We start from the raw sequence: 24,420 nt of genomic DNA, 5'->3' as shown, positions 1-24,420 counted from the left end.
TAAAAATATAAATGAAACCAAATTTGCTATGTACCATGAGCTTTTATAGGTCAAGAAAATTGATCTTTGGATTCTCATAACACATTTTTAAAAACACGTTACTTGTTTTGGATACTTATTTTTCTCTGAGTAAAATGGATTAATTATAAGTAATGACATTGGATCAGTCATGACTCTTTTAAGCATAGGCCTTTAATGTAATCTGCTTCCAAACAATCACAAAAAAAATGTGGATTTTAAGAGTCAAAAAGATGCTCAGAGCCTTCTTCAGGGGCTCTTAACTTTTTCTGCCATATGGATCCTTTGAAACTCTGATAAAAGCAAAGCTATAGACTTCCTCCCTGGAAATATACACAATGCACAAGGATTTTGGGATAAACACAACACTGAAACCCACGTAGGGACCCACTTAGGAACCCAAAGATCTCAAATTAAAATCCACTGAGATAACCCAATCCTTTTCCTCCAGATGAAAATGATAGACCCAGGGAGAGAAAATCGCCTGTTTAGGGGCTGAAGACAGAACCCAGCCTTCTGATACTGTTTACTCCATTGTCTCCTTAGATACCATGAGATCCCCTTGGCCCCAAAAACTCCATCTGTAGATCTTCCACAGTACCTTGTATCCTACCTTTTGTAATTGGACTCACTCCGGAAGCTGGTCAAAGTTTGCCTTTTACTTATTGGAGAATAACCTATACAAAGCTGAGTTTCTTACATTAATTAAATTGGGACATTTTTCCCTTTTTTTTTCCCTCAAAACCCAGAATGGAAGTGAAAATTAAATTGATCCAGTTTTCTTTTATTTTTAATGAAATCAACTCTAAAATTTGCTTATATTTATACTCTGAAATTTAAAACTTTGTTCTTCCTTGATCTTTATAACATTGGAAAGATTGAACTTACTCTTTGCTCTGTGAATCTTTCAATGGTCTTTGACCACACAATAAATTTCAACCCAACCCAGGAAATTTCTGCAACTTGTGCCCACTCAGCTTTTCTGTTTGGAACAGAATTCTTGCTCCCAATCCAAACGGAGACTGAGAGACATGAAAGAGAACCCAGAAAGCCTTTTCTTCTGTGTGAAAGCCCTGATCCTAAGTGGAGCAATCAATAAAGAAAAGGGCTCGAGCTGCAGCCTACAAATTTTTAAGGGTTTAATGTGTTCAGGATGAGGTGGAGAAATCACACAAACCTGTGAACAGACATGGAGTATATGCATCCTGTTCCTGAAGGTTTTGCTAGGTACTTACTAAGCTATTCTTTCTGCGCAATCATCTTTTGCTTTTCTACTTGCATGGATGAAAGTTTACATTCACTGAACGCTTAGTCATGTGTGCTATTGTTCTAAACACATTACATTATTTAATTTAATCTTCACGACAGTTCTTTAAGGTAGTCTTATTACTATGCTCAGTTTATAGATAAGCAAACAAGTTTTCAGGGGCCAAGAAATTTAACGTAAGGTCACGTAACTTGTAAATTACGAAATTGAGCATCAGATACAAGCATCTGGCTGCATTTCCTGAGTTTTTACGTTCTACTCTAATTAAATAAATAAGTAGAAGTATATAAGACTGGGAAATGAATACTGTTGGTAGATTCCTCAGGCAAAAAATTTTCGATATTGTATTGCTGTCACTGAAACCTCCAGCCTGTCTCATTGATGGACGGTAGGAGGGAAACATGGAGTGGACCTGGAGTTTCTGGCAGGAACGAGGCTGAGTGGAAGACAGGGCAGGGGTGGGGTGGGTTGGAGGCGTGCTTTTCGAAGGGTGTCGGGGGAAACATAAGGAGTGGGTCCTGGGTTTCTCCACTGTCTGCGGCCCCCGCGTGGCTCCCGGAGCTCTCTGGGCCGCGGCGATCTGCTGCTGCTGACCCGGAGATCGCGGCGGCCCGCCCCCAGCGCCGCGCTGTCCAATCAGCGGCGCGGCCTCGTGCCCCGCCACTCCGCGCCGGCCATATAGGCCTCCTCCCGGCTCGCCTCCGCACCGCAGTGGAGGACCGGCCCCTGGCCTGTCTCTGGGCGTTGTGGCCGCTACCGCGGGTTCCGCCTTCCGTCCTCTCCGCCCTCGACGTACACCGCGCCGCCTCTCCGTGGCGGCCCGCGGAGCGTCGCAGCCGGCCCGGGCCCCCGCCCGCCTCCCTCCTAGCGTCCCTCGGTGTCCTTCGCGGGCCGGCGCGATGCGGCTGGGCCAGAGGCCGGCGGCGCTGGGGCTGCTGCTGCTGTGCGCCGCGGCAGCCGGCGCCGGCAAGGCCGAGGAGCTGCACTACCAGCAGGGCGAGCACCGCAGCGACTACGACCGTGAGGCGCTGCTGGGCGTCCAGGTGAGGCGGCCAGACCGGGGCTTGGGGGGCCGAGCCTCGCACCGCAGCCGCCGCCGGCTTTGTCCCGGGACAAAGGGGGGCAGCCGAGAGAGGCCTGGCCGGGGCGGCGCGGCGCTCGCTCTCTGGGGGTCCCGGGGCCTGGAAAGCCTGAGGAGATGGCGGGGCCCAAGAGCTGGATCCCGTCTACCTTCAGGATAGGAGGCAGAATCATGGAGGGTGTGTAGGGGATAGGGGCCTTGAAGTGCAGGTGCGGGTCGCCCCGAAACCCCTTGGCAATGGGGTCTTCTAGTAGCTGTTTTTCTCCACCATTTTGCCCCGCTGATAGTAATGCTTGGCCCTCCTGTGTGTCGCTTCCCCCCAAAGGAAGATGTGGATGAATATGTTAAACTCGGCCACGAAGAGCAGCAAAAAAGACTGCAGGCGATCATAAAGAAAATCGACCTGGACTCAGATGGCTTTCTCACTGAAAGTAAGGACTGTCCCACACAACTAACAATGGAGACAAACACAGACATGTTAAGCAGGGGCGTCTGCTGAATGTAGATTGCTAGTGTCCCAAGTTGAAGTCCTGTGAGAAGGAAAAAAGGACGTGGAGAATAGGTTTCATACCTTCAGATCATTAGACGCTGAGAACCAAGTGAAACTCAGTGCTTTCTCCGGTTATCTATTACCATCACTGACCCTGTACTCTACAGGCAAGTCATACCTTGAGACACCCTCTCACATGACTTTTGTTAGTGTCAACAATACGATTTATTTTAGAGAAATATGCCCCAAAACTAAGGCAGTAAATGATTTATCGCTCTTTTGATATATGCTTCATTTAAATTTTAGGAATTTGCTTCTTTTTGTAAACAAACAGAAAAAGACCTGTTGTGTGTGAATTACGTTTCTTACATTATACCCAAATGTTAGAGCTGGTAGGAGCCTTAGGATCATCTTGTCTACATCTCTTTATAGATGAAGAAATGAAGTTCATAGGGATAAATGCCTTTTACAAATAAGTGGCAAAGCCAGGACTAGAATCCAGGTATCCCGCTTTTAATTCAGGTTTTAATATCCTTCATTTAAAAAAAGAAATCTGAGTGCTCTCAGATAAGTTGTGTAGTCAGAAATGAAATGCACAGACTATTAAAAGAATGTTCTAAATAAATTGCTGTGCACCTGTCTCTCCCCATTGTTCAACTCAAGTGATGTGCCCTGTCAGCATTCCAAGTGGGTCTTCAGAAAAATTCAGGTTATTACTGTGACTCTTTAAGTTAGCTGTTTTTCTGCAACTCTCATTTAAATGCTGTTCACCATCAAGGAATGAAGTTCCCAGAGAAAATTATAAACTGGTAAATTTAAGATGTGCTGTCAATGACATATTCACATTGGAACCCTCTGGAAGATTGGAGGCTTTTTCTTCTACTTAAGTAGACAATAATAACAAAACCTTTGGTCTCTGATTATCCAGGCTGAGAATAAGTCAATCTTTGATTATACTAGAGTAACCAAAGAACACAACATGTTGATTTGGAAGACTGTGTGGCACCTGTCTGTCAAGACCTAAATATGTTCAAATATTTAATAGTAAGGTTTTAAGAAGTTTAAAGTTAGAAAAATTTTAGTCCAAATCTTCATTAGACAGATGAGAAAAAAAGCTTGAGATGGTAAACTACCCCCAATGGCAAAGCTGAAGTGTGAACCCATGTTTCTGATCCCTGTTCCATTCTGTTTTCTACTATGCCGTGCTGCTCTCTTTAAATAAACTAGAAGAAAGACTCATGGTGCTTACAAAAGCCTTCATTCTACTTGAGGACCCTTAAGAGAATTTTGGCAGTTTGCACTCTGAGGGCCAGGTCTGGATTCAGATGTTAAGAGGTAGCAAAACTCAGTAGGAGCTTAGGCTTTGAAGCCAAACAGGTTTGAATCTGGACTCTGCTATTTATTAGTTGTGAAGGCTTGGACTTTTCTGAACCTCAGTTTCCTCAGTTGTATTATAGTGATTATTATAATCACATTGTTTTGAAGATTAGAGGCAACATATATAGAGGGCCCTGATAAATGGTATACTCATGCTGTCCTCATAAATATTCCTGTTTTTCCCTCCCTTTGTTTGCTTTAATGTGGCAGAGTAAATATTTCTATTAATAAGCTTTTTTTTAGATGGAGTCTCACTCTGTTGCCAGGCTGGAGTGCAGTGGTGCAGTCTCGGCTCACTGCAACCTCCGCCTCTCAGGTTCAAGTGATTCTCCTGCCTCAGTCTCCCAAGTAGCTGGGACTACAGGCACGTGTCACCACACCCAGTTCATTTTTGTATTTTTAGTAGAGATGGGGTTTCACCGTGTTTGCCAGGATGGTCTCCATCGCTTGACCTTGTGATCCACCCATCTCGGCCTCCCAAAGTGCTGGGATTACAGGCATGAGCCATGGCACCTGGCCTTTCTTTTTTTTGAGGCCACGTCTTGCTCTTGCCTGACTGGAGTGCAGTGGTGTGATCTTGCACAATGCAACCTCTGCTGCCCAGGTTCAAGTGATAATCTTGTGTCTCAGCCTCCCGAATAGTGGGATTACAGGCACTCGCCACCACACTCGGCTAATCTTCATATTTTTAGTAGAGGCAGGGTTTCACCATGTTGACCAGGCTGGTCTTGAACTCCTGACCTCAGGTGATCTGCCTGCCTCAGCCTCCCAAAGTGCTGGGGTTATAGGCGTGAGCCACTGCGTCCAGCCAAATAGATTTTTTTTAAAGTTGATTCAAAACGGGACATAGAAACTCTTTTCCTATACCTTCAGGTACCAAGTTAAGACAGATAGCTGTTGCATGAAGGGCATAAATTGCTACCCATAACTTCATTAAAATTTCCTCCATATGTTTTACAACATGTTTAAAGGTAATATACTGAAGCAGTATTCTCAGTCACTTGAATACCTTTTCACAATTTAGGCCGTATCTACTTAACCATCTATTATTTTCTTAATGTAGTTTTAATTCAACCCACATAAAATGTATTTTAAAGGAAAGCTTTATATCGCCTTCATAAATAAAAAAAAAACACTTTTTTTCTAATACATTTTAAAATAAATAGTTATCCACATATTTATGCTTCCTGAGAGATCTGTGGTAGTTGGCAAAGGCTTTCTGCAATTTTTTCGATAATATTTTTAAAAAGTAAGGTCTATTTTGGCCAGTTGATAATTCATTCAACAAATACTTACAGAGCCAGGAACTTTCCAGGTATTTGATATACATCAGTGAACAGAACATACCCAAACTTTCATGGAGCTTATATTCTATATAGAATCATATGTCATAGTATAGAAGATCCAGCTGGGTGCAGTGGCTCATACCTGTAATCCCAGCACTTTGGGAGGCTGAGGCAAGTGGATCACAAGGTCAGGAGTTTGAGACCAGCCTGGCCAATATGTGAAACCCTGTTTCTACCAAAAAAAAAAAAAAAAATTACCCTGGCATGTTGGCGTGTGCTTGTAGTCATAGCTACTCAGGAGGCTGAGGTAGGAGAATCGCTTGAAGGCAGAGGTTGAACCCAGGAGGCAGAGGTTGCAGTGAGCCAATATTGCGCCACTGCACTCTGCCTGGGCGACAGAGCCAGACTCGGTCTCCAAAAAAACAAAACTCCATGAGCTCTTCCAAACAGCCTTTCCCACCTCCTACCCTATTTCTATTAATAAAACTAGGCCAATTCTCAGTATTTGCAAACATCAAAGATTTTGCCTTTTCAGAGAAGGTTTAGAAATCCTTACTCTTAAGTATGAGAATTAATTAACGTCACATGCATTGTGTTCTGGGAAATTCTCACAGGTGAACTCAGTTCATGGATTCAGATGTCTTTTAAGCATTATGCTATGCAAGAAGCAAAACAACAGTTTGTTGAATATGATAAAAACAACGATGGTACTGTTACATGGGATGAATACAACATTCAGATGTATGATCGTGTGATTGACTTTGATGAGAACACGGCTCTGGATGATGCGGAAGAGGAGTCCTTTAGGCAGGTGAGTTCATGTGCACAAGCTGTTCCTTTTGATCATATCAGCTTACTTTACCTTCCCACATGAATGAGCACAAGAGGGCCTGAGGTCGTAGACTGGATTGTTTTGTTCTCTAGGAAATCACCTGTTCCACTTCAGCAGTCATTTTGATGGTTTCCTTTCTGGCCAGATTTGGGGCTCTTATTCTAGATTACCTACATGATCCTTGTATCTGTTCTCAGCTCCATCATTTAATTGTCCTCATTTCCAGAGTTCCTTTTTAAATGTGTTTTGAATATGTGTCTCAATATTTTAATATCATTAAACAATCAGTTTTATCTTTATTAAGATGGCTATTATAGCCCATTCCCATTTTAAGCACATAGTTTATATAGTCACTTAAAAAAAAAATCTATGGGTTCCACATCTTTGGATTCAAACAACTGAGGATTTTAATTAAGTATCCAAAAAAGTAAGCCTTCCAAAAAAAAAACTGTGCTTCTACTCAACATATACAGACTTATTTCTCTTGGTTATTCCTTAAACAATATAGTATAACAATGATTTACTCCTCGTTTAAGTTGTAATTTGTATTATAAGTAATCTAGAGATGATTTAAAGCAGAAGTTCCCAGCCTTTTTGGCACCAGGGACCAGTTTCATGGAAGACAATTTTTCCACCAGACAGTGTGTGGCAGAGGGGTTGGGGAATGGTTTTAGGATGAAACTATTCTACCTCAGGTAGTCAGGCATTAGGTTCTTATAAGGAGCATGCAACCTAGATCCCCCACGTGTGCAGTTCACAATCGGGTTTGCGCTCCTATGAAAATCTAATGCCACCCCTGATCTGATAGGAGGCAGAGCAGGGGTTAGATGGTAATGCCACCGCGCACCTCCTGCTGTGTTGCTCAGTTCCTAATAGGCCACAGACCAGTACCCGTCCGTGGCCCAGGGATTGGGAGTCCCTGATTTTAAGTATTCAGGAAGATGTATATAGACTATGTGCAAGTAAGGTACCATTTATATCAGGGACTTGAGCATTCTCAGATTTGATGTTCTAGGGAGGTCTTGGAACCAATTTCTCATGAATGTGTGAGGGAGGAGTGTGTAACAAATTGACCATTGTAACCATTTTAAAGTGTACATGTCAGTAGTGTTCAGTCCATTCACGGTGTTGTGCAACCAATTTCCGCAACTCATTTCATCTTGCAGAGCTGAAGCTCTCTATCCATTCAACAAAACTCCTCATTCCCTCCTCCCAGTAGCTCCTGGCAACCATCATTGTACTTTCTGTCTCTGAATTTGGCAACTTTAGGTACCTCAGCTAAGTAGAATCATACACTATTTGTCTTTTTGAAACTGGCTTATTTTACTTAACATAGTGTCCTCAAGGTTCTTCCATTTTGTAGCATGCATCAGAATTTCCTTCCTTTTTAAGACAAAGTAATATTCTGTTGTATGTACAGGTTAGGTATCCCTAATCCCAAAATCCAAAATCAAAATACTCCTAAATATGAAACTTTTGGAGCATTGACATGACACTCAAAAGAAATGCTCATTGAAGCATCTTGGATTTGGGATTTGCAAATCTCTGAGGGATCTTGCTTTCAATTCTTTTGGGTATTTACCCAGAAGTGACATTGCTGGATCATATGGTAATTCTATTTTTAATTTTTTGAGAAACCACAGTACCATTTTCCATGGTGTATACACCCTTCAAAAGTAACTCTTTTTGTTTTTTTTCTTGAATCGCACTCTGTTGCCCAGGCTGAAGTGCAGTAGTGTGATCTCAGCTCACTGCAACCTCTGCCTCCTGGGCTCAAGCAGTCCTCCCAACACAGCCTCCAAGTAGCTGAGGTTTAAGGCTCAAGCCACCATGCCCATCTAATTTTTGTACTATTTGTATAGATGGGGTTTCACCATCTTGCCCATGCTAGTCTCAAACTCCTGAGGTCAAGCAGTCTACCCACCTCAGCCTCCCAAAGTGCTAGGATTTCAGGTGTGAGCAACTGTAACTGGCCCCAAATTATTGATTTTTTGAAAATTCAGTATCACTATGAGTTCTAATGTGTCTCATGGTTTAATTTGTTGAAATACATCCTTCTTAATTAAACAGAGCTGAAGAAGACTAATTTTACTTAGGAATTAGTAGGAACTTTTCAAGACTTCTAGGAAGTCTGTTAAACTGAAAGTATATCAACAGAAATGACCGTGAGCTTGAGAAATTGCTCTAGCAAATACTTTTGTATTTCAAAGCTAATATGATATTTTATTATACACACTTATGGAGTACATGTGCTATTTTCATATCATACAAGCATATAAGGTATAATGATCAAATCAGAGTAATTAGAGTGCCTGTCACCAAGAACTTTTTTTAAGATAGCTGTTTTTTTTTTTTTGAGATGGAGTTTCACTCTTTTTACCCAGGCTGGAGTGCAATGGCGCGATCTCGGCTCACCGCAACCTCCGCCTCCTGGGTTCAGGCAATTCTCCTGCCTCAGCCTCCTAGATAGCTGGGATTATAGGCACACGCCACCATGCCCAGCTCATTTTTAAAAAAATATTTTTAGTAGAGATGGGGTTTCACCATGTTGACCAGGATGGTCTCGATCTCTTGACCTCATGATCCACCCACCTTGGCCTCCCAAAGTGCTGGAATTACAGGCTTGAGCCACTGCACCCGGCCCAAGATAGCTTTTAATGTGTAGAAAAAAATAAAAATAAACTCAAACATGCTGTTGCAAACCATCCCAAAACATTAGTCAGGGGTACCTCGAAAATATTTGAGGCTCTTCTGTTTTTTAACCTGTTTTGGTATATACCTTTTAATTTTTTTATTGTGGCCATGATTTATATTAAACAATATAGTATGACAATTATTTACTTATTTAAATTGTAATTTGCATTATAAGTAATCTAGAGATAATTTAAAATATTTGGGAAGATATATGTAGGTTATATGCAAATACTGTACTACTTTATATCAGGGAGTTGAGCACCCTTGGGTTTTGGGATCCTAGGGAGGTTGTGGAACCAATATTTCACAAATATGGAGGGATTGAGTATATAACAAGTTTACTTATTGTCACCATTTTAAAGTATACCATTCACTAGTGTTAAGTACATTCACAGTGTAGTGCAACTAATCCCCGGAACTCTTTTTCATCTTGAAAAGCTAAAACTATGTGTTAAACAATAACACCCCATTCCCTTGGTAAATGCTTTCTAAATGTGCTGTTTATTTAGAATCATGTTGGCCCCTTGAACTCTGTAAGCCACCACTAACTCTAAGTTGGTTAATTCTCTGCTAATAACTATACCACCAATGTGGAGGTTTGGGGCTCCATCCTCAGAGCCAGTCTACTTAGCTTCACATTTAACTCCAGCACTTCACAGTTGTGTAACTTTGGGTAAGTTATTAAACTTTCATGTGCTTCAGTTTCCTCATCTCCAAAAATGGGGATAATAATTCCCATTCAGGCCAGGCGTGGTGGCTCATATCTGTAATCTCAGCACCTAAGCCAAGGTGGGAGGATCACTTGAGCCTATGGATACATTTTCCCCTTAAAAATTAAATCCTAACTAAAGCTGTATAGTTAACAAATGCCTAAACAAAATTTAAACATTAGATGGGCATGATGGTGTGTGCCTGTGGTCCCAGCTATTTGGGAGGCTGAGGCAGGAAGATTGCTCCAGCCCAGGCAGTCAAGGCTGCAGTGAGCCATATTTATGTCACTACACTGCAGCCTGGGCAACAGAGAGACCCCATTTCTGAAAAGATAATAAAAAATAAATATTCTCCCTTTAGGATTATAATAATGTGAAGAAATGGTAATAAATGGTGGCAACTGGAGGGGTAAGCAGTTCTGTTTTGATTTAAAAGAATATTGCTGAAGAAAACATTTATATAAATTTATATTTAATCAACTTTAAAAAAATAAGAAGTGTGTATTCCTGTATTCTTAGAAGGGGGTGATATAATAGATGGTGCTGAGAAGAAAATCTTCACTTTGAAGAGATACATGACTCATTAATATAACTTGTTTATGAACAGTTTTTTTAAAAGGTGTCTGGTTCTGTTTCTGTGTTCCCCACCAGCTTCTTAGAACATGTTGATTATAACACTCTACTTTTAAAGGGTGAATTAGATGAATCTTAGCCTAAAGGAATTGATTGATCCCTAAAATGAACACTTCAATGGAAGTCATTTTGGGTTTTTTTTTTTTTTTGACAGCGTAGGAATATGTCTCTATCTTCATGAAGTTCTAATCATATGTTTTTAGAATTTGCTATAACTAACTTCCTGTGTGTATCTATAGTCCCAGCTGCTCAGGAGGCTGAAGCAGGAGGATTGTTTGAGCCCAGGAATTTGAGGCCAGTCTAGACAACATAGTGAAACCTCACCTTTTAAAAATAAATAAATAAATAACCTCCTACAAATTGATGTGGATTGTAAAGATGAACCCAGAAGTCATATGCATTATTCTTCAAAACAAAAAATAAAGGATGAAGAATGAATCAGTCTCAAAGTTATAGACTAAACGCTATACCATAAATAAAACAATCATAGAAAGTAATTGGGGCTGGGCGCAGTGGCTCATACCTGTAATCCCAGCACTTTAGGAGGCTGAGGCAGGCGGATCACCTGAGGTCAGGAGTTGGATACCAGCCTGGCTAACATGGTGAAACCCTGTCTCTACTAAAATTACAAAAAATTAGCCAGGCATGGTGGCACGCGCTTATAATCCCAGCTACTGGGGAGGCTGAGGCAGAAGAATCACTCAAACCCAGGAGGCAGAGGTTGCAGTGAGCAGAGGTCACACTATTGCACTTCAGTTTGGGCAACAAGAGGGAAACTCTGTCTCAAAAAAAAAAAAGAAAAGTAATTGGATATGTGAATAAAATAAATTTTTCTATATGAAAGTCTACTAAAAACAAAGGCCAACTTGATGTCTGAATTTTACCTTTTTTTTTTTTTTTGAGATGGAATCTCACTGTGTCACCCAGGCTGGAGTGCAATTCTCCTGCCTGAGCTTCCTGAGTAGCTGGGACTACAGGCTTGTGCCACCACGCCTGGCTAATTTTTGTATTTTTCTTTTAGTAGAGACTGAGTTTCACCATGTTGGCCAGGCTGGGCTCAAACTCCTGATCTCAAGTGATCCACCTGCCTTGGCCTACAAAGTGCTGAGATTACAGGTGTGAACCACCATGCCTGTTCTGAATTTTATCTTATATTTAATAAGTTTTCATATAGAGAATAAAGATAACCCTTTCAGGCTGTGAAATGCCTGAAGAAGCATTTCTTTATAATATAAAGAACAGTTGTAGTCAACACAGGATAATTAAAATTTGGGGACCTATCTGGCAAAAGTTGAAGTGTTCTAACTTCTAAAGTCAGCTACTGAATGTGCATGTATAAGCAGTATTTATTTATGTAAGATATAACCTTGCATGTGAATTTTTAAGACCTAGATGCTTGTTCTAGAATCACACTTTATATATTTCCTCATGTAGAATCATTAGTCTACCAAAAGATGGCAGTTTTGTTCCTCACAAGTTTCTGTTGCAATCTAAAAATAAAAATGATTATGGTAGCTTTTTTATTACTGTACATAACACTTTTTACCCTCTACTAGAATACAAGGTTTTTATATAGAAGAAAAAAGAGAGTGTTGAGGTTTTATGAAACTGACCATCTTTTGTGTGTGTGTGTGTGTGTGTGTGTGTGTGTGTGTTTAGGAATTTGTCACTTTGAAAAAAGTCTTTCTGTTTTTGTCCTCTTCGACTTAATATGAGCTATTCATATTTTGTGTTCTACAAATGGCCATGAAATGTGAACCAGAAAAACCTACCCCCTCCTCTCCCCTCCTGCCTTTTTTTTTTTTTTTTTTTTTTTAAAGAAATCTCTGCTTGTTGAAAGAGATCCTTTCTTTCCATAGGCAAATTTGGCCAAATTTAGCTCTTCTCCTGAAACATGGACCTTTTTGCTCCAAATTGAAGGGTTCTTTCATAAGAAATCTAAGCACTTGGTCGTTTGAATAGTGGTTTATTCAAAAAGAACTTGATTGACTCAACAAAGTACCTCAAATTCTTGTTTGTTTGCTTTTTCCATGTTAAACTTGAACATAACATGCAAATCATTTGGTCTAGTTTTTTAAAATTATGAAACATTAAGTTAAAAGGAGCTATTTGGAAACAGGTTATTATTTTTTCTTTTCTGTCATGATTGGGTGAATATAACTTGGCTTGTAGAGTCTAGATGTTAATGAAACAAATTCTTTGGGGAAAGAGGTGAGCCTTTCCATTGTTAATCAGTAATTGTAAAAGAACTAGTGTTTAGATAAATGACTGCCCCCTGACCTCTGTTCTAGAAAACTGAAAAGAACGTTTTTATTCAGTAGTGAAACACTTAAAAGCTTCTGAAATATTTGAAATTGTGCTTTTGAAAAATGCACAGTTTAATACATATCGGTTTATAGGAAGGAAAACTATTCCCAGAAATTCTCAAAACAGAAATTATGCAGGATTAGCAATGTAGCATTATGGCCCTCCAAGCCTCTTGGTTACAGAATTACCATTGAAAATTTTGTCAAAAGCAGTGTTGTCCCTGATAGGTGCTGAATCATTTAGAAAAAGGAGGCAGAGGGGAAGATGGGAGAGAAAGTAGAAAAGGATCTGTATTTATTTACCCTCACAATGGGATCCATTTAAACTTTTGATGTATTTATATCTGAATATACAGAATTAACACTATCAAGAGCCTACTAAGACTAGACTTCCAGGCTAAGAATGGTGACTCATGCCTATAGTCCCAGCTATTTGGGAGGCTAAAACAGATGGATCGCCTGAGCTCAGGAGTTTGAGACCAGCCTGGACAACATGGTGAAACCCCATCTCTATAAAAAATGCAAAAAATTAGCTGGGTGTGGTGGCACAAGCCTGTGGTCCCCGCTACTTGGGAGGCTGGGATGATAGGATCGCTTGAACCTGGGAGGTGGAGGTTTCAGTGAGCTGAGATCACATCACTGCACTCCAACCTGGATGATGGAGTGAGACCCCATCCCCCACCCCCCCAAAAAAGAAAAGACTTCCACATATTAGGTATATATACTAATATTATGAGATTCTCAACATAAGAGTACCTTTTTTCTGAAACATAATAATGAATTTTTGAGAAGTCACTTAGAGGACCAGAAATAATTTTTAAAAGCCCTGCCAAGATTTAATACATGGTATAAATTTATTGACTTTTGGGCATTCAAACAGTATTGAGATTAATTGTTAAAGTAGATTGTATACTATCATAGAAAGAATAAGGAGGATCCAAGTTCAGTAGTTTTGTTTTTTGAGTCAGAGTCTTGCTATGGTGCCAAGGCTGGCCTTGAACTTCTGGGCTCAAGCAGTCCTCCCAAGTCACTGGAACTATAGGCATGCACCACTATGCCATGCTGAATATTTTTTAGCTGTATTTCTGGCTTTTATCAAATCATTTAATCTGCTCTTCTATCAATAATAATAGTATATAACACTAAATACTTAAGCTTTATTAATTGTGTAGTAGGGATTCTTTCCCAATTGCTTATTAGAAATTTTTATCCCAGTTTTGCAGATGGGGAAACCAGAGAGGTTAAGCAGTTTGCACTGAGCCACAGCTAGTAAGTGGCACCGCTGGAATTCAGGTCTGAGTCTATATGATTCTAGAGCTTGTGAGTCTATCCTGCCTTTAATATATTCGCCTAGTTTACCCTCAAAGGACAATGTGACGAATAAATGAGATAATGGATGGGAATGTTAAAATATTTTTCAAAGTATTTAAAATGATGTGGTATACTAATGAGACATTGAAAAAAATGTTAATTTTCAAAGCTTCACTTAAAGGATAAGAAGCGATTTGAAAAAGCTAACCAGGATTCAGGTCCCGGTTTGAGTCTTGAAGAATTTATTGCTTTTGAGCATCCTGAAGAAGTTGATTATATGACGGTAAGAACGAAGTTTTTAAAATAATTACTGAGTGACCAAAACTTAAAAAAATATATTTAAAAACTTTTGTGGGTACATAGTAGGTGTATATGTTTATGGGATACATGAGATATTTTGATACTGACATGCAATGTGAAACAATCACATCACAGACAATGAGGTATCCATCCCCTTAAACATTTATCCTTTGTGTTACTAACAATCCAGCTAACACTTTTTTAGTTATTTTTAAATGTATAATTAAGTTATTATAGACTATAGTCATGCTATTTTGCTATCAAATAATAGATCTTATTCATTCTTACTTTTTTTTTTGTATCCATTGACTGACCTCTGTTCCCCCAATACTTCCCAGGCTCTGGTAACCATCCTTCTCTCTGTCCATGAGTTCAATTGTTTTTGATTTTTAGATCCCACAAATGAGTAAGAACATGTGACGTTTGTCTTTCTGTGCCTGACTTATTTCACTTAACATGATCTCCAGTGCTGTCCATGTTCTTGTGTGGATCAACATGTTGTTGCAGGATTTCTTTGTTTTTTATGACTGAATAGTACTCCATTGTGTATATGTACATTTTCTTTATCCATTCATCTGTTGATGGACACTTGGGTTGCTTTCAAATCTTGGCTTTTGTGAACAGTGCTGCAACACACATAGGAGTGCAGATATCTCTTTGCTATACTGATTTCCTTTATTTTGGGTATATACCCAGCTGTAGGATTGCTGGATTGTATGGTAGCTCAATTTTTAGTTTTTTGAGGAACCTCCAAACTGTTCTCTGTAGTGGTTGTACGAGTTTACATTCCCAAGTGACCAAAACTTTAAAACCTGTTAAATTGTTAAAATGAATTATATTAAAAAAAAATTTTTTTTTTTTTTTAAATAAAAAGGCCAGGTGCAGTGGCTCACACCTGTAATCCCAGCGCTTTGGGAGGCCAAGACGGGCAGATCACAAGGTCAGGAGATCAAGACCATCCTGGCCAACATGGTGAAACCCTGTCTCTATAAAAATAAATAATAATAATAAAAAAGAAGAATCATACAACTAGAATTTTAAGAGACACACAGATGAAAAATGATCCGAGTTCTCCCCACCTAAAATTAGGAGTAGTAAGGAGGCTTTTGGTGGTGGCAAAGTTGCTTATTGGGAGGGATAAGGTGAAGGACTGAGTTTTTTTTATCTCTGTACTGTATATGAGCAGCAGGCTTCCTCTGGCTCTTTTCTCTCTCATAACTATGTTACCTTCAGTGCCTTCCTTATCGTTTTATAGCTTTCAGACTTTTCTTTGGTTTTTCAATGTTAATAACACTAGGACTTCTGTTTAATTTACATCACTTATGAAAGCTTTTGGTCTGGGATAACGTCATGTTTGGATTCTTCTTCATAGGGTTGGTGGGGGTGCAGCCGCTAATGACTAGTAATGTTTTTTTGCAATTTTAAGCATAATGAGTCCTCTCATCCCTTTAGTATTTAAAAGAAGTACCAGTTTTTCAAAACTTTTGTTGAATTATAAGTTTAACTCAACAAACTTTAATTGAGTCCCTATTATGACTTGTCCAAGCTTGAAAGCATAAACATCACATTGGGGAATAAAGACTAATGTAACAAATAGCTATTTTAAAAAAGAGACTAAACATTTATATTGAAGCCTGTTGTATGACATCGGCCTCCAGCCATGTGGCTTGATTCCCTGGATATTTCAAGGAGGGAAGATACAGCTTTTTGTGTAATGTGTTGTGGTAGACCCTTCTACCTTTAATAACAAGGCTGCAGATACATTTTTCTCTGTAGCTCAGTGGTAAGACACTGCCATTAATACCACTTCTTTTGCCATTGTGAAGCTTTTAATTTCTCATTGGCACAGAAGACATGACCCAGTTTAAGAACAGTGCTGGGTGTAATTTAAGTGCCAAAATTAAGTTGGGACAAGCTAATGGAGCCCAAGAATGACATTCAAAGGATGCTAGATCTTAATTCTCTGGAGAATAAGGAATAATTGAAGGTGAAAGAGGGGAATTACCAATAAAAGCAATGAAATAATTTAGACATTATGTGATATGGTCCGGAGGGCTATCTGGCAATGGAATGAAATAGATTTGGGCAACATTTTGAAGAAAGCATACACAGGAATGTTGACTTACTAAATAAGTGTTAAGGGAAGGTAAGAGTCAGAGATGGGCCAGGCATGGTGACTCAGACCTATAATCCCAGCACTTTGGAAGGCCAAGGCAGGAGGATCGCTTGAGGCCAGGAGTTCAAGCCCATCCTAGACAACACAGCAGACCTTGTGTCTACAAACAAAATTTTTTTTAAGTTAGCCAGTTGTGGTGTCATGCACCTGTGGTCCTTGCTACTTGGGAGACTGAGGTGAGAGGATCGCTTGAGTCCAGTTTGAGCCTATAGTGAGCTATTATTGTGCCACCGTTCTCTAGCCTAGGTGACAGAATGAGATCCTGTCTTTGAAGGAAAAAAGAAAAGGCAGGGCTGGGCGCGGAGGCTCACGCCTACAATCCGAGCACTTTGGGAGGCCAAGACCAGCGGATCATCTGAGGTTAGGAGTTAGAAATGAGATCAGCCTGGCCAACATGGCAAACCCCATCTCTACTAAAAATGTGAAAACTAGCTGGGTGTGGTGGCATGTGCCTGTAGTCCCAGCTTCTTGGGAAGCTGAGGCAGGAGAATTACTTGAACCAGAGAGGCGGAGGTTGCAGCAAGCCAAGGTCACACCATTGCACTCCAGCCTGGGCAACAGATCAATACTCCATCTTAAAAAAAAAAAAAAGAAAAGACATAGGAAGTTATTGAGGAAAGTACTGAAACAGCTGAACATTGAACAGGTCATCTTTAGGGAAGAGGATTGGTTGTTTGATAAGAAGCTTTGATAAGAGGGAGGAACAGATTTAGGGGCGATTTAGGATAGACCGGGCTAGGTTTGGTGAAGGGGAAGCAAGGAAGTTCAGGTTTAATGGGGGGCTGGCACATTTTAGATCTGGAGGCAGAACAGCACTTCTAAGGTAAGGGCTCTTTCAGCGTTGTTCATGGATTGGAGGGCAAATGGAGTTAAATAGAAGGGTAGTACAAGATGTTCTTGAGACGGAGAGATATGCAGAAAATAGCATGAGTTTAATGTTGAGGTGGTTTATAAGAGTGAAAGTGGAGTTCTTCACAATATCAGGAGCTTAAGGATGTTGAATTTAAAGCTACTTAATACTTCAGGTTTTATTCTTGCTTCTAAATTCCAGTGTTTAGAAGGATTGTCTTGAAGGTATGGACAACCAAAATGATTTTTCCTGTAAAGTACCTCACCAGCTGATTATACCACCGAAGCTCCAAAAATTGTTTATTTCTAAAGAAGTTCTGTAGTAGGATTGAATCAGATGGTGGTGGGATTGAACATTTTGTAACTTTTTTTTTTCTTTTTAATGAACATGGAATAGGAATTTGTCATTCAAGAAGCTTTAGAAGAACATGACAAAAATGGTGATGGATTTGTTAGTTTGGAAGAATTTCTTGGTGATTACAGGCGGGATCCAAGTAAGTTACCTGGGAGAATGTGAAAGGAGAAAAGGAATGGAAGAAAGACATTGAAAGACAGCCTTGCTCATTGAAAGCTCTCTTCGAAAGAAAGCTCTTTCAGAGAGCTTTAACAGGAAATTTAACAAGGATCTGTGCCTGATCGTGCTTGTTTCATTAAGTTAACTGTAATACAAGTTCAACAAATGGATTTATAGCTTATCTGAGAACACTGTCTTGCTTACTTTTACTTCTGTGTCTAGATTCAAACATTTTTATTTCTTTTCAAACAAATCTAATGTTAATTCAAATGGGAAAGGAAGTAAGGTAGATATTTTTAAACAAAATCCCGTCCTGTTGCAGGTGGATCTTAAAAGAGATGAAAACATAGAACACTATAAATACTGGCGTAAACACTATTAGGAAGCTTAGTAGAAGGTGAATAAGTGTTTGAAATTAAGAGTTTGCTTTTATATTAGCAGCTGTTTTTTCAGAATTGTTGCTTAAAGGCACCAAACAATGCCATTTTTAAATTGATCACCAGTTGTACTTATTCTGATTGTCACCTTAAAATTACACATGGTATTGCTTTGTGAGAACATGTAAGAAACTTTGTATAGTCACATGATATACAGTAAAACATTACCCAATTCACATTTGGGAAAACTAGATATCAGAACAAATAGCAGCAAATTACAAACAAATGTCGCAAACAAATTACTAGTTCCAATGATTTTAAAACGGGTTATTTAGACTTGTGTCATTTTTGAATATTATATTTGTATATCAGGACTTTTCAGTTAAGTTGCTCTGTTTTATTGGGGTTCCTTTATGTAGTAAACTTTAAATTCACTTCCTTTATTCTAGGGATATACCAAACTTCTTATTGGATACATGTGATATTCTTGTGTGTGTATATTTGTGTTTTTTTATATTAAGCTGCAAATGAAGATCCAGAATGGATACTTGTTGAGAAAGACAGATTCGTGAATGATTATGACAAAGATAACGATGGCAGGCTTGATCCCCAAGAGCTGTTATCTTGGGTAGTACCTAACAATCAGGGCATTGCACAAGAGGAGGTAAGTGTTACAGAACAACTGTTCCTCTCCACCTTCTCCCCCTAAATTTGGTGCTGTTTATAGGGAAAGAAGTTCAAAATCTTAAGCCAAAGAAAGAAGTAATGGGGTTATTTGGGTTTGATGCATTGCTATGTTTTAAATTTATGAACTATTTTAGATTATCAGGGAGACAAGAAAGTTAAGATTATGTCATATATTAATTTGATAGTACAGTGAATAGAATAATAGTTTGTATTTACCTACAGGGACTCAAAGTAGGTTATAATAATTTTGCCTTGCCTTGATACATCCTGGATTGGATTTGAGTAGAGAGAGGCAGAACCCAGTAAAAACGAAGACAAGAGATAATGGGAAAAGCAGCAGACAGACCTGGTTACAATGTGTAACATTTTAAGATACTTAAACAATAATGAGTACTTGTGCACCTGCATGATTTTGACAAGTCAAATCACATTAAACTGAACATCTTGCTGAAAATACTTATTACACTTGACACCTTTTTGTTTTGTTTGAAGGCTCTTCATCTCATTGATGAAATGGATTTGAATGGTGACAAAAAGCTCTCTGAAGAAGAGATTCTGGAAAACCAGGACTTGTTTCTTACCAGTGAAGCCACAGATTATGGCAGACAGCTCCATGATGACTATTTCTATCATGATGAGCTTTAATCTCCAAGTCCATCTCAGTAGAGTACTGGATCCTTTTATAATTTGTTACCAGCTTTACTTTTGTGATAAAATATTGATGTTGTATTTTACACTCTTAAGTCTTACCACAGTCAGAATTACCTTAATGTAGATTATAATTTTGGTCTTTTAGGAAAAAACAAACAACAAAAACCTGATATTTATTTCAAAATCTATTGAAGAAACAAAACATTAATATTGTGCCATATGACAACAAAGTCTTTCCTAAATACTCCATCTGTTTAGTACTGTATTGTGGAATATTTGAGTTCTATTTCCATACTTGAAGAAATGGAGGATTTTAGAGATGCCTGAACAATATTATTTAAGTAGTATGTGATTGAGCTATCAATTTTTGTGTGTGTTCTAAGTAGATTTAATTTGAGAACTGACAGGACAATGTTTGTAGGTTTAGCATTTTGTTTAAAAACCTTTAAAGGAACCTTTAGAAGGACTTAGACCTCACATATTAATGTTGAGAAGTTCTGCTTAATTTTGAAATGGTTTCTATAAAGGGTTTTATTGTATGAAATAGAACTTTATATTTTTGCATATGTATAGATAGTAATTATATTTAATGTATAACTATAGCATTATGGTGAGTGGAATTTGACATTGTCCAAACCTTTTTCATTTTTGAGTGATTAAAAATGAAATGTCCTATCTTTTTATATGTTTGCTTTTCTTTAATTTTTCAGATAACTCTTGAATTTAGCACAGGTTTTGTCATATTGTATGTTATCTTGCCTCATCCATTCCTTTATTTGGGTAGTTCCCAAAACTGTCAAATTATTCTTGCTGCATTTTCTTATTTTTTTTAAATAAAATAATCATAATATAATTGAATGCGCACCTGACACATTTTAATTGGTCTTATAGCAAATGTGGTTTTGCTCTTTGGGGCTAGAAATAATCTTGAGTTATGCAGGTTGGAATTACCAGTAGAGTTGGTCAGATAGCAACAGTAGAGCTCAATATCAATTTTACTGAAATTAAAATCACACTTGATAAGCATGATAATCAATTTTAACCTAATTCAGTAGGCAACTTACTTATTTTTGGTGGAGGTGGGGTAGGGAAAAGTGAAGGAGGAGGAATTAATTTTTTTCTAGTTCTGACCCACAGAGATAGTTTTTCATTCTTTAAATCACTTTTATTTGTGGATGAAGAAGTCAGCTATGCATTCTCTTAATCACTTTCCAGGCTAAAGTTGTCTCTTATATAGCACACATCGCATTCTGGGGGCTCAAGAAATACTTGTGACTGTTTGAGAAGACATTCTTTTCTGATAGAATCGACTGCACCTATATGCCTGTCTACTGCCAAATCTTTGCTGATGTGAGGTGTGCTTGCAAATTGTAAGCTTTCACACCTTAATGAGTGCTTGCTTACTCAGGTGTCTAAAGTACATGACTTTCATTTTAACCTACAATACCTGTCTGGCTATAGCAGTTGAAAAATTACAGATTTACCACTATCGCTCCTTTGTCATTTGTCAGCCTCACTGAAGCTGGCATATTTGAAATCACCTGTTTGACTAGTATGTTAACTATTTGTTTTTCTCTCTAGCTTCTCCTGTATTCTATTTCAATCCTTTGCAGAAGTGCAATTTCTGTATTACTTTCCTTCCTAGTATACAGAAAACTACACTTCCCAGCCCTCTTGTAGGTAGGAGATGGCCAGTTCTGACCAGTTAAACATGGGTGGCGGTAGTGTGTGTCACTGTCAGACTATCTCATGACAAACCCCTTTCCTCTGTCACAGCACTGTGCAGGAGGCCTCAGCCGAAATGGTGGAGCCACAAGATCAAAGTGGCTTTGATCTTGAGTCTGTGGCAGTCAGCTGGCTCCATAGTGGGCTTTGTGTGATCAAAAAATAAGCTTTTATTATGTTAAGCCACTGAGATTTGGTTGTGCTTTTTTGTTTTTAACCACAGCAGAGCCTATCCTGCCGTGACTGAGTGAAGATTTCGCATTTAACAATTGGCTTTTTATAAGCATGCAGAGAAAAAGAATCATCTGCTTCAACAGAGATGCTATATCTACTGCTGAGTCAAAATAGAAAACTTTTTTTTTAAGGCTTTTTTTGGATTTGAATTTTAAATAAGACTGTTTTTTAAAATAAAGCTTTTATTTTGGTTTTAATAGAATTAGAATAATCTGAATTTATTCTTGAGCATCAGAGTAAAAATAGTTTGAGACTCTGAATCATTGGCTGACTCTGCCTGAAGGAAATCACTTCCATTATTTGACTTCAGGTACAACTTCAAAGTGGAAAAGTTGATGGGATATGCACATGTTGGCTCATATGTAGTTCTGATTGTCTAGAAAATGACTGTCTAGATTATGATATAAATTTAAAGGAAGCCAGGACATTCAGAGGAAAAACCAACACACCATGTTTTCTTTACTTAGTTCTTTCCTTTGCAGTTTTAAAAATAGGCTTTTTTAGTGCAGTTTTATGTTCACAGCAAAATTGAGCAAAAAGTAGTACACAGAGTTCCCATATGCCCCCTGCCCCACATACATACACACAGCCTCCCCCACTATCCTACATCCCATACCAGAGTGGTATATTTGTTAAAATCGATGAAACTATATTAACATATCATTATCACCCAAAGGCCACAGTTTACATTAGGGTTCGCTCTTGGTGCTGCACATGCTCTAGGTTTGGACAAACGTATGATTACATATTCCCACCATTGTAGTGCCATAGAGTATTTCCACTGCCCTATAGTCTCTGTTCCACCTTTGACCCTTCCCTTCCTTGTAACCCTTAGCAATACTCCTCTTTTTACTGTTCATAATTTTTTAAATTGTAGTAATAACAAAATTCATCTTAACCATTTTTAATTGTACAGTTCAGTGGAGTGATGTTAAATACATTCATATGTTGTGAAACTGTTACCACTTTCCATCTCCATGAACTTCATTTTTTAAAACTGAAATTTATACCCATTAAACAATAACTCCTTCTTTCCTCTTCCCTTCAGCACTTGGCAAACACCATTCTAGTTTTTTGGGTGTCTGTTTGTTTGAGATGGAGTCTTGCCCTTGTTGCCCAGGCTAGAATGTAATGGCATGATCTCTGCTCACTGCAAAATCTGCCTCCCAGATTCAGGTGATTCTCCTGACTCAGCCTCCCGACTAGCTGGGATTACAGGCATGCACCACCACACCTGGCTAATTTTTTGTAGTTAGTAGAGGTGGGGTTTCACCATGTTGGTCAGGCTCGTCTCAAAATCCTGATGTCAGGTGATCCAACAGCCTCAGCCTCTCCAAGTACTGGGCTTACAGGCATGAGCCACCATGCCCAGCCTCCCATTCTAGTTTTTGTCTCTATTAAACTGGTATAGCATTTGTTTTTTTGTGACTGGCTTCACTTAGCATAATGTCCCCAAGGTTCACCCATATTATTACCAGAATTTCCTCCTTTTTCAGGTGAATAATGTTTTATTGTATGTATATACCACATTTTGCTTATCCTTTCATCCTTTGATGGACAGGTTGCCTCCACTTTTTATTGTGAATAATGCTATGAATATGGGTGTACAAATATTTCTTTGAGACCCTGCTTTTAATTCTTTTGGGTATATATTATACATAGAAGTGGGATTGCTGGATCATATAGTAATTCTATTTTTAGTATTTTGAGGAACTGCCATAGTGTTTTCCACAGCAGCTGTGCCATTTTGCGTTTCTACCAATAGTCCACGAGGGTTCCACTGTCTCCACATTTTTGCCAACACTTGTTACTTTCTGTATATATATATAGTTTTTTTATATATATATAGTAGCCATCCTAATGGGTGAGAAGTGGTATCTCATTGTGGCTTTGATTTGCATTTCCCTAATGGTTCTGTCTCTACAGTTTTGCCTGTTGCAGAATATCATTCCTTTGCAATTTAAATGTGAGGATAAATTTACGCTATTGTTTCTCAGATCTTTGTGTGTTATAATACCTCCTTTTGAGTGAGAAATTTCAGCTCAAAACTTACAAGCTCTTTTCCACCTAGGAAGATGATTTAGGAAAGCCACCTAGAGTAAAAGTTTTTAAACAACCATAACAACTAATTTGCTGCATTTCAACATTGAATTTTTGTCAAATAAATATTTGGCCAGATTTCCTGCCTGCTATAAAATTTTTTACAACTAGTAACCAATGACCTGAGGGCCTCCAGTGCAGCTACTAAAACGTCTCTATTTTATTTGGGGGCAGGGAGGGGGGAATGAATCCAAGCACAAAGAAAAACGAGTACTGCTGAATACCTAGCGTTTGCCCTATCTTTATCTCAAATTAACCAGTTAGTTCCTGAGCTGTAGAAGGGAAACCATTTGAGCTTATAAAACTATTTGAAAGTGATTAAAGGGATTTAAAAAAAAATTCATAGCTTTTAATCATGACTTTTCACACCTTAAAGAAAAAAACTCTACTTTTGCTTTCTGTTCCAGAGATGTTTTTCTTCTGAGAGCAGGTTCCAATGAGCAGAGGCATCATCATTTTGCTCAGTATTGCACCATTAGCAATGATTGGTAACCAAAGTAGAGAGATTGTTCCATTACAAGACACACTAAAAGCATAAACTAAGGTCTTTCTGTGCCAGCTGCTGGCCTGTCTGAATTAATGCTTTGTTGTTCCGTCTACAACAAATGATGTCATGCAAGTGATTTATTTTGTAAGAGTACTCTGTAATGAAAAACTTTATTGAAGTTAATTGTGGACTGCCTTCATGGTGGTAAGGAGGCTAGGCTGAAGCTGAGCTATGACTAAGCTACTTTATAGTAATTTTATCTTGCTGTCATATAGCAATTAGTTTTCAGCCCTTCCACTTTATAATCCCAAATGA

General features: G+C 38.7%; 1 protein-coding gene across 3 annotated transcripts; it reads left to right on the top strand.

Moving 5' to 3' along the window:
- Positions 1-1,990: 1,990 nt before the first annotated feature.
- RCN2 (reticulocalbin 2) lies at positions 1,991-20,412 on the top strand. Of its 3 annotated transcripts, none has more exons than XM_008990156.4 (7): positions 1,991-2,328; positions 2,692-2,797; positions 6,134-6,330; positions 14,187-14,288; positions 17,728-17,824; positions 18,743-18,885; positions 19,401-20,412. In XM_008990156.4, exons 1-7 carry the CDS (start codon positions 2,185-2,187, stop codon positions 19,551-19,553), a joined length of 942 nt encoding a protein of 313 aa, XP_008988404.1. In that variant the 5' UTR covers positions 1,991-2,184; the 3' UTR covers positions 19,554-20,412. The 3 variants fall into 3 exon arrangements, with proteins under 3 accessions (XP_008988404.1, XP_002763507.2, XP_035115170.1); XM_002763461.6 differs by having other exon boundaries at positions 14,175-14,288; XM_035259279.3 differs by lacking the exon at positions 14,187-14,288.
- Positions 20,413-24,420: the final 4,008 nt, after the last annotated feature.

The sequence above is a fragment of the Callithrix jacchus genome, chromosome 8, assembly GCF_049354715.1.
Source record: "Callithrix jacchus isolate 240 chromosome 8, calJac240_pri, whole genome shotgun sequence".
NCBI lineage: Eukaryota > Metazoa > Chordata > Mammalia > Primates > Cebidae > Callithrix > Callithrix jacchus.
The sequence above is the reverse complement of the archived record's forward strand: the minus strand, read 5'-3'. Positions and strand labels throughout refer to the sequence as shown.

Coding starts and splice junctions, on each gene's coding strand:
- RCN2 (XM_002763461.6), top strand. CDS start 2,185: ATGCGGCTGGGCCAGAGGCCGGCGGCGCTGGGGCTGCTGCTGCTGTGC. Junction 14,289..17,727: donor AAGAAGTTGATTATATGACG/GTAAGAACGAAG, acceptor AACATGGAATAG/GAATTTGTCATTCAAGAAGC. Junction 17,825..18,742: donor TGATTACAGGCGGGATCCAA/GTAAGTTACCTG, acceptor TTTTATATTAAG/CTGCAAATGAAGATCCAGAA.